The sequence below is a fragment of the Momordica charantia genome (assembly GCF_013281855.1).
Source record: "Momordica charantia cultivar OHB3-1 chromosome 8 unlocalized genomic scaffold, Mcharantia_2.0 BLBB01000008.1, whole genome shotgun sequence".
Taxonomy (NCBI): domain Eukaryota; kingdom Viridiplantae; phylum Streptophyta; class Magnoliopsida; order Cucurbitales; family Cucurbitaceae; genus Momordica; species Momordica charantia.
In genome coordinates this window covers 34012517-34027464 of record NW_028275166.1, presented here as the reverse complement: position 1 = coordinate 34027464, position 14948 = coordinate 34012517, and the positions used below count along the sequence as shown (strand labels likewise).

The 14948-nt window shown below is 33.6% G+C and overlaps 3 protein-coding genes across 4 annotated transcripts; 2 read left to right on the top strand and 1 right to left on the bottom strand.

The window, feature by feature from the left end:
- The first annotated feature begins 681 nt into the window (after nucleotides 1-681).
- Nucleotides 682-4256, top strand: LOC111012989 (protein BUNDLE SHEATH DEFECTIVE 2, chloroplastic). Its single transcript, XM_022287308.2, has 5 exons — nucleotides 682-879; nucleotides 977-1074; nucleotides 2105-2180; nucleotides 3080-3176; nucleotides 3870-4256. Exons 1-5 carry the CDS (start codon nucleotides 813-815, stop codon nucleotides 3946-3948), a joined length of 417 nt encoding a protein of 138 aa, XP_022143000.1. The 5' UTR covers nucleotides 682-812; the 3' UTR covers nucleotides 3949-4256.
- A 637-nt stretch (nucleotides 4257-4893) lies between these two features.
- Nucleotides 4894-7136, top strand: LOC111013069 (Ribosomal protein L31). 2 transcript variants are annotated; one of them, XM_022287433.2, is made up of 3 exons: nucleotides 4894-5052; nucleotides 5245-5325; nucleotides 6422-7136. In XM_022287433.2, the coding sequence occupies exon 3, from the start codon at nucleotides 6431-6433 to the stop codon at nucleotides 6644-6646; it is 216 nt and encodes a 71-aa protein (XP_022143125.1). In that variant the 5' UTR covers nucleotides 4894-5052; nucleotides 5245-5325; nucleotides 6422-6430; the 3' UTR covers nucleotides 6647-7136. The 2 variants fall into 2 exon arrangements, with proteins under 2 accessions (XP_022143125.1, XP_022143126.1); XM_022287434.2 differs by having other exon boundaries at nucleotides 5008-5158.
- Nucleotides 7137-7456: 320 nt separating this feature from the next.
- LOC111013067 (SPX domain-containing protein 1) lies at nucleotides 7457-9488 on the bottom strand. Its single transcript, XM_022287432.2, has 3 exons — nucleotides 9036-9488; nucleotides 8442-8568; nucleotides 7457-8078 (listed from the first exon to the last, which is right to left on the bottom strand). The coding sequence occupies exons 1-3, from the start codon at nucleotides 9327-9329 to the stop codon at nucleotides 7636-7638; spliced, it is 864 nt and encodes a 287-aa protein (XP_022143124.1). The 5' UTR covers nucleotides 9330-9488; the 3' UTR covers nucleotides 7457-7635.
- Nucleotides 9489-14948: the final 5460 nt, after the last annotated feature.

Below are 14948 nucleotides of genomic sequence, written 5' to 3'. Positions count from 1 at the left end.
TTATCTCATTTAATTTTCTTAGTACAACAATATATTGACTGAGTCAGATTTTTTTTGAAAATATATATCTTAATTTAATTATGCTCAAGTTTAATTTACGAAGTTATTTCATTTTAATTCTCAAACATTCTAAATTCTTTTAAAAAATATTTTGTTTTAATTTCTCAAATTTAAATTACAATGACCCTCAACTATTTAACAAACAAAATATTTTAAAAACTAACCTACTGAGCGTGGTTTTAAATATTTGATTATATAGACAACAATTCATAAAATAAAAAAATAAATCGATGTCTGTAATGTTTCTATTTTGTAATGCAAATAAATGATTAAATTTAAATAAAAAATAAAATAAAACTAAAATAAAATAATGTTTATGTAAAGTAGGAAGAATTTATCAATGGACAGTGCCTATTTAAGACATTTTTTTTCCTTGACATAACCTATTTAAGTCATTAAAATTCAGAAATTAAAATATTACATGACTGATAGTTATTCGATGAAATTAATTGAATGCATAAGTTCCATTAATTAAAATTTTAAAAGACGTTGAAAATAAAATAAGATTTTTTAAACTACCACTAATTCAGGTGTGTGTTTTACAGTTCATTTTGGAGGGAAATATTGGCGAGGGTAATAAGGTAATTAAGGAGGAGGGGATAATGGGCCTTATCTGGCTAAACTTGCATCATTCGCCACCAACTAAACCACACACCGGACGATCACTCACTGCAGAAGCAGAACGAAAGCTCATCAGAAAACTTCTGAATTTCGCTCCCGAAGAACAAATTCGAATCTCAAACCCCATTTTAATGGCATATTCTATATGTTCTTCCACACCCATTTGCTCCTTCAATGCCTCGGGCAAGCCCAAGCCTGGTATTTCCTTCTCTATCTGGGAAATTTCGGTGGTTTTGTTTCATTTATTCACTGTTAAGATGTGTTTATATCGCCATTTCTTGTCGCGTTTTTGCAGGGGTTTTTGTTCGCAATTTAGTGTCTCGGAAGGCTTTTCAGACAAATGAGGCGTTTCAAAGAACAAACCCCATTAGGATTCTGTCTTTTGAGGTCAAGGTGAGGTTTCTCTGGGCATTCATTTCCCTCCTCACAAACTAAACTACTAGGATATGGTAAATTTTATCTGTTATTAATTTTCTTAACTCTTATTGGCCTTGGAAATTAGCACCGAGATATTGATTAGGGAGAAAATGTCGTCACAGGAGTTCAGACACAAGAACTCTTGTTCTGATACCATGTGAAACAATCGTTGGACTCGTGGCTTAAACGAATTGGCTACGGTAGATTTAATCTTCTATTTATGTTGGACTTGTTTGGTTCTGACCGTTTTCTCGACAAACTGTCGGAACTTCAGTAGATTCTTGGACTGGAAAACATGGGATAATCTGTAGTTCTATACTGATTTTCCTTCACAAAGGATTTATTTAAGTGCATCTTCTTGGTTAGGGAAAACAAATGAATGGAAGAGTTTGTCTGAACTGAACGATCATTAGCTTGGTAGATGAGTAGAGTATTGGTTGAGTTTGAAATATGATAGAACCTTGATTATATTCAGAGAGGAAATTATAATTTATAACGGCAAAAGAGAATCCAAGAGCTCTGTATCCTCTGATTCCTCTCCAAACTACTATTTACTAAAATATACTAAAAATATGCTCTCTACCTCACTATCTCCTACTACCATATTTGCCCATATCTAACTAACAAGGGCCCACACCTTCTATAGAATTCTCACACCCCCCTTTCATCAGCTTCTCTCCCCCTTGTGGTCTCTCTAGAATAAACCTTTCTAATTGGGGCTATCAAAATACTGTTGAAACCAAAATAACAACAAACAGTTCGAAATATACTTGACTATTAGTCTAGTTCTCTAGAAACCGGTTTCAACATCAGTTTTAGCCAAAAACCAACTTGAACCGCTCGATTGCACATAGCTGTCCTAAAAATTTGTGTCCACGTCGGTTTTGGCCTAAAACCAACCCAAACCGCCTAATTACACTTCTGTTGAACTATATGATAGTTGAAATGAACAGCATAATTTACTCTTTGCAGTTTCTTAGAATGTGTTTCAATCTTGCTTTGGCAGGCTTCAGGTGGTTCAGATAGTAACCAACCCACCACAAAATACAAAAGCATACTTTGCCCTGATTGCGAGGGAAATGGTAAGGGAAATTCTGAAATTTCTGTAAAACTTTATTATCTCTTCTATGTTTTCTTCACTTAATATGTGTTCTTCTGCTAAAATTCTTTACTGTCTGTCAAACTTTTGAATGGTATATTAGTTATGAATATTGAAAAAGGGTGAGGTAACAGAATGAAATTTCTGTCTCTTATAAAAAAATGGTGATCAGCTGTAAGTTTGACTTGTTGCTCTTAATTTTTATGCAAAGGCATCAGCAGAACTTGATTTTATACAGTTGCAGGTACATTTGGTCATACTTATAAAACAGCAAATATGGCTTCGCCGGAAATTTAACCGCCAACAGCACTTAGCTTTCCCTCTCAAAATTCGGCGCTAATTGATTTTCCAAGCTTAAAAGAGATCAATGGCTGGAAATAAATGTCACTTCTCCCAATCTCTATATTGTTCTAATAATAGGATCTACTTTATATACATATATCTAACTAGTCAATCTGGGTGCAATCATTTTTCAATTCTCATCAGACGAGACCTTCTAAAGATATTCACCCTACTAATAATCCTTTTATTTCTCTCAAGTCAAATGTACTACAAAAAAGCAAAAGGGCAGCTGTCCATTAGACACCTCCCTTACCTCTGGATGGAGGATGAAACAAAACTTCCTCCGCCATCAAACAACATATATTCCCTATTTGATCTCCCTTCTTAACTGATCTACTTTCATAATATGAGTTGATTTTTCATAGGAAAACCAAGTTCAGTAGTGTCAAATTATGTTTGGTAGTGTTTTGTTCTGTTTATTCATTTCTTGGGGACTATGTCTTTAAAGTTCTTTGATCCGCTCAAGATTCCTCATTTCTCAGATAGTTTGTATTAGCAGTCTCTAAAATTGGTTTTTTATTTTTTCCTTTCAATTATCAGGTGCTGTTAATTGTTCTCAGTGTAAAGGAACAGGAGTTAATTCAGAGGATCACTTCAATGGACGGTTTAAAGCTGGTGGCTTATGCTGGCTGTGCAGGTATATATGAAAAACTCTCCCTGCTTTTAATGTTTTTCTGTCTAGCTTTTTACTCATCACTTATCTTCATTTTAGAGATTTGAATTATAATGACATGTAAACCAAAATGCTAAGTTTAGAATTTTTAGAGACAAACTCTGGGATAACTTGCAAGTAATAGGGTGGACAACAGTCTAAGACTCTCTAAGTTTGCTTCCAATCCATATAAATATAAGTCGGAAAATTTAAGTTTATTGTAAGGGTGTTCAGTCACAGTTATGCTTGTGTAACCCGGAGTTAAGTTGAGCATATATTTTTCATATCACTTTAATTATCCCAAATCATGATGTATAATCCATATTTATGAAACTCTGTCTTCTATACTGAATACTAACTTTAATAAATTATAAACCCATGAACCAAACATAAATTATACAAATGCTCGTGGTGAAACCGCGTGTTGTTACAACCTAGGTGGTACTTTTGCACATTTTTTATGAGAAAACATTGGTATATTGAGCAAGTACTTCTGGTTTGATCTCCACTATTTTAGGACGTCCTAACGGTTTCTTCTGAAATTGAGAAAATGTGAATGAAGGGGGATTTGAACATAACATCTCGTATTTAAATGCGGTATAAGTTAAATAATTTGTTAGCATCTTATAAAGGGTTAAATTTGATGTTTTGAACAAGTTCTTGCCTTTAAAATTGCAGAGGCAAAAGGGACATCCTGTGTGGGGGCTGTAATGGAGCTGGCTTTGTGGGTGGATTTATGAGTACAGCTGATAGTTAGTACTGTTAACTATGAGTTATCTTCAGCTGCATCAGAAAAAGGAGTGTTTTCCAACCAATTTTTAGTCTATCTGAGATGAAAAAAGCATATTAGTTTCAGTAATTTTTTATAATGGGTTAATTTCCAGGTCAGTAGTTGAACATTCTGAATGTTCTTCTGTTATTTGCTATTTATTTTGTTGCATCCTTTGAAGATTTGAGAACTTTGAGATGTAATATGTGACTATACTATGGCATGACTTTAAGTTTTTAACCTGACCCGGTTAAAGTATATATCTTTGACCAAAATGTTAGAGGTTTGAATCTTCACTCCTACATGCCACATGTTATTGAACGAATAAATCTAAAGTATGACCTCTTCTTGCTAAAAAGAAGAAATGATCTCCTCCATGAATTACTTGTAAGGTTTAACAAATTTTAGTGTGACGTTTGTTGAAGTATTTCTAATACTCGGGAGCTGATGTAAAAATGAGGAAAGAGAATAAATACGCAAGTAATGTATAGTTTAAAGGAATTTTGCATTTAAATTGAGTTGTTTTAAGATTGTTGAAATTGTATGTCATTTAAAAATTGTCACCTCAATAATATCATATCATTTTTTTTTAAGTAAACTATTGAACTACCAATTTAGAATTTTTTTTTTTAATTTTGGGAACTAAAATATCTTTTTCAAAACTTGTGGACCAAATACACGTCACACTTAAATTTACTATGGAAGAATTGATTAGTTTAAGTGGATTTTTAAAATATTTAAAATACCAAAAGATAGGTTAAATTTACTATGGAAGAATTGATTAGTTTAAGTGGATTTTTAAAATATTTAAAATACCAAAAGATAGGTTGATCGTTGGATTTCCATCCCACATTCAAGGATGAAGGGTAGAAGTGGAAAAAAAAAGAAGAAGATAAAAAATGGAAAACAAATTAAACAATAACCTAAGATTTCAAGTTGACCAAAATACTCTCAATTCATTTCATCTTGTTTTTATTTCTCATGGAGGGTATAAGAGTAATTTAACAACTCCCTTCTCCGTCTTCCTTACCAGGTCTTCCATCGAGAGCGTGTTCTTGCAGTACCAGTTTGCGCTTCATTCAGTCACAGAAGGTTCTCTCTCTCTCTCTCTCTCTCTGATTTTTGTATTTCCAAGTTTCTTTCTTCATCCGTTCTCATACTCGATTAGATTGCGGACATGTTTCGGCTCAATTGAATGGTGATTCCTGTTCAATTTGGAGAGATTGACCTTCTCTTTTCCGTTTGTGAAAATTCAAGCTTATTACTAACTCGCGCTGTTTTCAGAAACGGACGCATTTCAGCAATCAGTGCCTTGGAGAAGGATTGCTGTTCACCCAGTCCTTCACAACTTGAGGGTTGATATCTGTAAGTTTGTTCTCCATTTGTTGAGGTTACTAATTAATTCTTGCTCCTCTTCGGATTTTGGCATATGATTTGCTTTTCGGTTGCCTATTTCAAGTGTATAAATCATTGGGCGCACGCGAGGGATTTCTTTTTCATCAAAATTTATCTTTGTTTACTTGCCGAGAAACTATCTGCACGTAATTACACGAGTGATTTAGGTTGCTCCATGTTGATGTTATTCAACCTGAGCTGTGGGGCACGAAATTTTAGTTTCAGAACCGTTGCACAAATACCTTGGTCAAGTTAGGGTTCGGATAAATTATTCAATGCGACGGGCATAGCGTAGTTTCTGCTTTCCATATTTAAAATGGTTGGATGAATGAGAGAAAAATAATTGGCGGCCACATTGTGGGTGTCACTTCCAAATTTCTACTCTTTTGGGTTACGAACATTGAACATTGCATAGTACCCGCGAACTACCCACCAACTGTTTGATGAAATTCTTCTGTAAAGTGATATTTTTACATGTTCATCCTTCTCTATTTCCTTTTAATTTGGCTGTCCCTTTCAAAGTTTTATTTATCAGTGTGACGAACATTGCACTTTGCTTAATGGTCAGCAACTGTTTGATGAAAAATTCGTTGATTTAAGGATCGGTCAGTTGGCCAAGCATCTAGTGGCCCATCGTAGCTTCAAATCCCTTCTCCTCATTTGCAATCTAATATTGTAAAAAAAAAAAAAAAAAAAAAAGAGAGAGAGAAACTGTTTGATGAAATTCTTCTATAAAGTGGTGTGCTTGTAAATGTCCATCTTTCTTCATCCCCTTAATATGGCTGTCACTTTCAAATTTCTACACTTTCGAGGTCATGAATATTGAAACTTGCATAATGCCCACCGAATGTTTGATCATTGATACAAGTCTTCTATAAAGTGGTATACTTGTACATGTTCATCCATTTTTGTTCGCCCTCAGCCCCTCCCCTCCCCTCAACATACACCACACACGCACAAAAAGGAAAATTCGTCCATTGAAAAAAGGAACAGTGGTTGAAACTTGCAGTTTTTAATTCAAATGCAGCTTTTTACTGTGATAGTTCTAATTCAGTTGTGATCTCAGATTTGTACAATGAAGAAAGGTTTGCACCCTCAAATGCAGTGGATATCATATGTCACTCAGAGTGGCAGATTGATGCATGTTATGATGACCAAGATACACCATGTAGGTAAAGTCTACCACTTCAGAGCAAAGCGCCAAATGGCTGAAAGCGTTGGGCAGATTGCGAAGTTCAAACGTCGTTACGAAAAGGGGATTGCTGAAAATGTTGAAAATGCTGAAAAGTGAGGTAGCTCAAGGATATCAGCTGTTCACTTAAATCATTATGGATTCGTCTTGAAAGCATTGCCTTGTGAGTGTTAGTAGTCTAAAGTTCCCTTCTATTTAACGGAGTCGATCCCATTTCATCCCTAGTATTCACAGCACACTTGAGTTATTTCTTAAATGGTTTTGATATGCTTTTACCATTAGAAATATAATCTTCATTCCTATTTTCTGTTTAATAAATGCGATCATTTTCCACCCTATTTATCAAATAGTCTAATCAAATTCACAGGACTTCTTATGCTAGCTACCAATAGTGGAGTTGTTGACTTGAGCATAGATATGATCAAGTGGTTAGGTATTTGATGCCTCCTCTCATGGATTTTCTGTTTGAATCCCTCCTCATTTGTAATGTAATATTAAAAAAAAAAAGGAAGAAAGAAGCACAATTGGATATTCCTTTGGATATTACTTTAGCTATAATGTTTGGAGCATTAGTTGGCTTTTTGACAAATTAGTATCATTTCTTTCTTCCCATCATCTACCAACTTCACTGAAAAAGAATGAGTTTTGCATTTTTGTTGAGCTGCTTACATTTCTTTCCATCTTGTGCTTGTTGTAAAAGTGTAATCCTACATTTTTAACGTATTTTTCGACAAACCGGTATGGTATTTCCACAATAATTGTTTTGACTTGTGCATAATGTTCTGATCCATACCTTTTGCTTCATTAATTCTGTTCATTACAGTAACCATTCTTAACTCTCCAGAACCTCTATATCATTAAATGAGGTGTTATTCGTGGTAGTGTTGGTAGAGAAAAAAATGCTAAAGATACTGTATAATATTTTGATTTAGCATTCCTTTATAAGAGTCTGCATCATTTAAACTTTATACTTCAGTTTTACATGTGTTACTGTTAGTATCAAAAGTACTACACATACGAGTATCAAAGGAAGACATACAAAACTAGAAAGGAACTTCCTTGTACGTCGATGATAGTCGAACCATCTTCTACTTAGCTACTTCTTCCAGCACTGGAACATTCTTCCATGTATCCTCTAATCCATTCATTTGCAATGGTGGCAATGAGAAGACACTGACGGTCGAGCTCCTACTTCGAATTTCCTTCAAGACCCGTAATGCGGATACTGTGCTTTTCATATAAAGACTCTCCATATACTCAATCTCTGCAAGTTCCTTGGTTGCCTTGAGCAGATCATCAATGTTGGTGGTGGCTGGCTTTGTAGGAGCACCAACTTCATCAACTCCATTTGAACCCGAAGAGGGCAGCTCATTCAGAGGGAAGAGAAGGTCCAGAATCATCTCACACTGCTTCACGAGCGTGTAAAGCAGGTCGGTCGTGAAGAAAGGCTGTTGCAGAACTTTCTGACTGTAGGGCAAGCGGATGAGCGCACCCGTCCTTTTGTCATACTTCTTCAGGATTTTCACAAGTCCTATTGAAAAGGTATGCAAGTTGTGGATAAGATTATTTGAGCAATAAAGAATTACTTCATTCTTACAAAGTGCTTTTCTTCTTCTAAGGCAATGGAAGCATATTCTATCTATAAAGGAATCGATTCAGCAGAATGTGCCGTAAGAACACAAAATAGCATAAAGTTGCAAAAAAAATGGCCACAGGATATTTATCAAAATGAAAAATGGGAGACAAAAGATGTCGTATTCCTTAAAGACTTTACTACGAAAGGGTATAAATTAAATACATACAACCATGTCAATTGCTAACCAATCAAATATAAAAGTAGGGAAAGGATAATTGAAAAGAAAAAGAAGAGAAAAGGTTAACAAAGTTTGCACACCTGTAAAGTTGAGGGCACTGTAATTCTCCAAGAGAACCATCTCTCCATGGAAATCTACAATCTCCTTACGAATTTTGATCATCTCTTCATTGGAGTCCATTGCTTTTCCTACCCTATCCTGTAACTCCTGGATTATTCAAGAGGCCAAAAAAGGGAAGCAATTTGGTCATCTCTATGGACCTGTAATTGTATGATGATTGATTATTGTTTCAAGAGAGCTGAATTAGGTAGTTTAAACTATTGGTGCAAATTTCTTAATCCTAAGATTTCTGTCTACTTGAAATCTTGAATGAATGTGAATCATCAACTAGTTCTACAGATTGGCATGAGCAACACAGACAAACAATCTTTTCTTAGGAACTACAGGATTAAATCAAAATGCCTATGTCGATCCAACAACATATAAGAGAATCGGATTTTCGTTTGGCTTGGAAAGTTTCCAGAACAGAATCGTAACTACTCTGTCAATTGCGGAAGGAATGGAATAATTGAGAGGTCTAATTCAATTTCTTTTCACCACAGCAGACCAAAACCACGGAGAATGAGAAGCTAAAAAACAACTAAAAGCAAAGAAGAAGAAAGACGAAGAAATACCTTCAATCGAATGATGTACTCTTCCTCCTTTTCAACAAAGAAAGTATTGAATTTCTCGAGCTCATCCTCCAACAACCTAATGAAATTCATCTCCTCGCTCGACGAATCGTCCGTCTCTCCATACTCTGCAGAACTCCCGGCGGCATCGATCCTCGGCCTCTTGCTCGGGCGGTCGCCGCCCTTAGGCTCCACCAGCTTCAGCCTCTTCTTCAACTCCTTGTAGGACAGAAACTTGTCCCGCCACTCCGGCAAAGTTTCTTCAATCTGGTTGCTCAGGCTCTTGCCGAACTTCATAACCCCGGTTTCCGGCGCCGGAGAATCAGAAATGGAAGGGGAAAACGAGAGAGAAATTGGAACTGGATCTGGAATTGGAATTTGGAAATCGAATGGTGAAGTTGAAGAGAAGAGGAAAGGGGAATGGAATATAACGGTCAGGGAAGAATATTCGAAGAATTTGTCTTCGAAATTCGAATATCCCTTTTTATCTTCCTTTCGGCATATTTCGGGTTTTTTATAATATTCCCTCAAAGCGATGGATGAGGATTTATATATTTTTTTTTATTTTAATGTGCTATTTTAAAAAAAATATATTTTTTATGCTTTATTTATTTCATGGCAGCAAGTGGTTGGTTGGCTCAAGTTGAATTAAAGTTTTTTTAATTTTTTTTTTCTTTTCTTTTCTGTGGAGAAGTTTGAACTTGGCAACCTGAGCTATTTTTATTTTGAAATTCCATTTTTAGGGGTTGTAATTTTAAGTTATTTTAGAATTTAATTATTATAAAAAAGAAATATGTTATGAAATTGATGGGGCTTTAGAGAAAGTTGACACTATAACTAAATTTACTCTTTAGTTTATCTCATGGATTGATTTGTTCGGGCATTATTTATGCATTTATTTGTTAGCGCTTGGTTTTTGTTTAATTAGTGATTTATGAGAGATTTGTATATATGTATATTATTATTATTATTATTATTATTATTATTATTGACATTAGTGGGTGAATGCAATAAAAGTTGATGAAAAAGGTTAAAAAAACTACATTTTGTCAAGTCTAAAGTTCAATTGGATAGAATTAAAAGTTTTAGGATAAAAATTGATTATCCTGCCAAATGTAAAGTAATTGAATTTATCCCAATTGTTTGCAACCAAAATAATGGTTTTGTATTAAATTTCATTTTGAAATTAAATTATAGTAACCAAATAAAAATTAAATTTATATCTCCATCTTGCTTTTTTAAGCTTTTAAGTTTATTAGCTTCTTAAAATGAGATGTGATTTCTTAACTTTAGAAAATATTCGCTTTTCATTCTTCAAATGTTCTAATTGTTTGTTGATGGTCATGACATGACATGAGAATTGATTGATGATGTGAAAGTTAATATATTTTTTTCTTAACTAATTATATAAAAAAAATTCTTATTAGTATTTAATAAATAGTGACATTTACATAAATTTGGAGCATCTTAAGAGAATAAAATCAAGCTGCCCGTGACCTAGATGTGCTTGCAAGAGATAAATAGTTGCAAAGAATTAGTTAGGAGTTCAGCTTTAAGAGGTATTAATTCATAAAATGAATAAAATTTCTCAATTTAAAGAGGATATACTAAGGATGTTAATATTTGCTTATGATCATTTAAAGAATATCCATTAATGTTTCTATAAAGTTGAGATTTCAATATTTTTATTGAGGTATACATGTCAAGTTAGTTTTTTGTTTTGTTTTGTCGAGTTTCATAATACTTCAAATTCTCTCTCAAGCCCAATGACAAAATTAATGGGCTTTTAACTGTGTAGAAGACCAATCATGGACTTATTGTCAGCCCATCGAAGCCCATTTACCCTCATGTACTATGTGGAAAAAGGGATTGTAAATTATTGGTAAAATATATTTTTGGTTCGTGAAATATTGTATCTATTTCGAGGTTTGAAAATGGACCCTTTGATCCCTGAGGTTAAAAAAATAGTTTTAAATAGTTTATGAACTTATTTGAGAGTTAATTGACTAACGAAAAGATGATGTGATATTAACTATAATTGACAAACTTGACAAATTTATATTCTTTAGTAATTAGATTATGAGGTGGCAAGTCACTCATTCTCTCTTCTCTCTTTTCTTTTCTCCTTAGAACAGTCGTCTCCCTATTCGTCGCTCATCTGCTGTCATCTTCCAAACTTGAAAACGAAGTCACTCTAACAAAGTCATTCGTCATTCCAGACTACAATAAACACCATGTCATCTTTTCATTAGTTAACCAAATTTCAAAGACCATTTATAACCATTTTTCAAATCTCATGAACAAAATGTTTTTTCTTTTTAATTTCTGTTACAAAATAAACATTTAGTTCAAACTTTAAAGACCAAAAGTATATCTTACCCTAAAATTTTCAATTTTTGTTTTTTTAGTACAAGATGTTGGGGAGGGAATTCGAACTCATAATTCTTGGTTGGAGGTATATATCAATTACCGCTAAGTTATGATCGCTTTGGCATATAATAATTACTATTGAAAAATAACTAAAATATGTTTTATATAATATTTAGGTCCAAGATAAAACATTTAAAAGCTGATGGACCAAAATACGATTAACTCTAAATTAAACTGGATCTTGATGGATAATATGATTTTACTTGTGATATCATATCTTGACTATTTAACATTTTAAAATAAAAAATTAATAGAAATGAACCTCAAATTAAGCAAAATGAAGAATTTTTAGATTATTTGACTATTTTATTAAAATTATTCTTAAATATTATTCTTCAAGTTTTTAGATTAGAGCGCAGGTAAGGTCACATAAGGGTCTGAACTCATATGTCGTACTCTATCATTGGCATGGACGACATCGATTCATTCGATTACGTTTTACTCTTCAAAATCCATCTATGGATTCCCGGAACTGGAGTTGGTTACACACAAATCCACTTTGATTCGATATCCGAATCGAGCTGGTCTCACTTTGATTAATTGCCCTCGCCTTCCTGCCCAGCTCTATCAGCAGGCCTTTTCTTTTGCCATACTTAAAAAGGTCTCTCATGGCCAATTTCTTATTACAGCGTTCTCGACCATGGAATTCAGCCTGAGGCGCCACATACGGCTCCGTCTCGGCATCAGGACCTCCCCTTTCCTTTGACCAACGGGCCGCATCCAGGGCCCCGACGCCTAGCTCTGCTGGAGAGGCCTAACGTGATCTGAGAAGTGCTAATTTGGTTCGTCTCGACTTCATTCAAGAACGCCACCTCCCCCTAGAATCAATAAGAAAACAAGTGCTAAGTTTCAGTTAAAATTATTCTTAAATATTATTCTTCAATTTTAACCCCATTGGGAGGGATTTGAACTTCTATGATATTTATTTGATCACTTAACCTATATCTAAATTGACATAATGATATTTTCTAGATTTCAATGTAACTTTATATTCTTTCACTTATTAAATATCTTCAACCTATCTAAAACTTAATTCAGATATGGTTTGAGTAAAATAAAGGGGACAAAGATGCCCTAAGTTACACATCAAATTAAACCCCAAAATAAATAATGATTACCACTCGTCGACGATAATATAGAGAGGCATTTTAATGCAACTTCGATCCTAAAAGTTGTCCTCATTGACCATTATTAGTTAAGGAAAAATTTCTACTACTACTTATATCCACTCATTTTGTTCACACTATATAATTTATTTTTAAAAATAATTTAATAATGATGCTAGACCCACATCATTTTTATATGATGCTCATTTGGCTGACAATGTTAAAAAGTTACGAATTCGAATCTTCATCTCACGTGTTGTATTAAAATAAACTCTCTTATAACTTTTACAATGACTCTGAACTCTAATTTATCGTCCAAACAATAAATTCTAAACCATTTCACTTTTGAAGAAAGGGACAAGACATAAAATTAACTTTTTCTTCATGCATGTTTGTCAAGCAATGAATTCAAAATTTTGGTACAAAATTTGGTGAAAGTTTAAATTGGTATTCCTAAACATATAGAGGACCACAAATGAAAGCACTCTTTTTCTTTTAAGGGTACCAAACAGATCCAAGGGGAGAAAGACATATTTTTGACAAATACACATTCATTATCATTATCAACCACAAACCACTATATCCTTGGAAGTTTTCTTTATCTTAGAGATTGTTGTGTCTCTATTTTCAAAGTAGTAAGTAAGATTTCATTAAGTTTCCAACTACATTTTCAAATAATCCCTACCTAAATTTTTATTGCAAATAGAGTTCATATTCTATCAATATTCATGGTTCCATCTCAAAACTAATTAACAATGAAACGAACATTCATCCTCTATTCAATGGATCCGCTCTTTTGGCTCATCGATCTTGGACAGATTTCATTTTCAGACCGGATGCTCATTTGAGCTTTTGGACTCTGATACCATATATAAATATTCATGGAATTTCATCTCAAAATTGTGGGATCGATATGGCATTACTAGAGGGTGAATAGGGTTGCTTACAAACTTTTAGATTTTAAAAAACAATTTTAAAAATAACAAAAAATCAAATGAAATTTAAATACATAAATTAAAGAGGAGAGAGAAAGATGACACCAGAAATTTTTATAGTGGTTCGAAAATCGCTACTTCACTCCCCAAGACCTTTTTGGGTATTTTACTGCGCCGACTCTCTTACAGGTGAGAACCAAACCAATCAACTCTCTTTTTTGTCCTAGGATTCAGGATCCAACCAATTGCCTTTTCTCACGACTCAAGGTGTACCCGCACCTTAATACAAAACCCAAAAATTTGAAATGAATAATACAAAGAAAATACCTCACTGAGGTGAATTTACAAATTTCACACTAAAGCAATAGCTAAAAAGCTAAACTCTCTCACCAAAAAAATATTGGCAACTTTTTGTGGGGAGAGAATAAAAGTTTGAAAGCAAACTGATTTGAAGATAGAAGAATGTTTGCTTTGATAATTGGGTTGGAGAATGGTGAAATTTGGTGGCTTTAAATAGAGTTTCGAAGATGAAATTTGGCCGTTGGATTTAAGGCAACAAAGGATGGATGATGGAGATTAAAAATAGAGATAAGGAAAAAAATAAAGAAAATTCTGGAGATTTGGAGAAATTGATGGAGATTGAGAAATTATGTGAAATTGTAAAAAGATCGTGGAATTGATAGAATTGTAGGAATTTGATTTGTCGAAATTGAAAGCGTCACTTGTCGTCACATGATATGTCCACGTCATCCACCACGTCACCAAATTTATTGATGCCACGTTACTGCCACATTATTGCCACGGTGGCATAATTTGACAATTAGATGCCACATCACCTGCCACATGTGCTTTTTTTCACCAACTTGTTTTGGCTATAATTTATTTGTTTGAACTCTGATTTAAGTGATTCAAAATACGTTGAATTCGTCTTTCCAAGCTCTGTGCTATGGACACTTTGAAACACTAAAATCATCAGTAAATAAAGTTTGTTATCATCAAAATATTTGGTGTGATTGAAGCTCGTAAAGCTAACAAAAACCAATTGGCTACGAGAGGAGTAGTCCACTTATATTATAAACCCTCTTGTTAGGTCCATTTTCTTTTCAACGTGGAATCTTTAACATTCTGTACATGTGATAAATGAAATAAGAATGAGTTACAAAAAGATATATGTTATTAATTAGTATCACGTTTTAAACATGTCAATGACCATGATTGATTTTCAAAGTTTGGTTTATTTGTTTCTTAAAAAAAATTATAAATTTGCTTTTGTATATGGTCGTGTGGGATATTTAATTAAAGCTATTCCTCTTCTTTGGGATGAATAGAGAAAAGGTAGGTAGATATACTAATTATTAAAAATTTAAAGACTAATACAGATATGCCTAAAAATAAAGAGATTAAGTATAATATTTAACAATTTAGACACCAAAATATATAAAGCG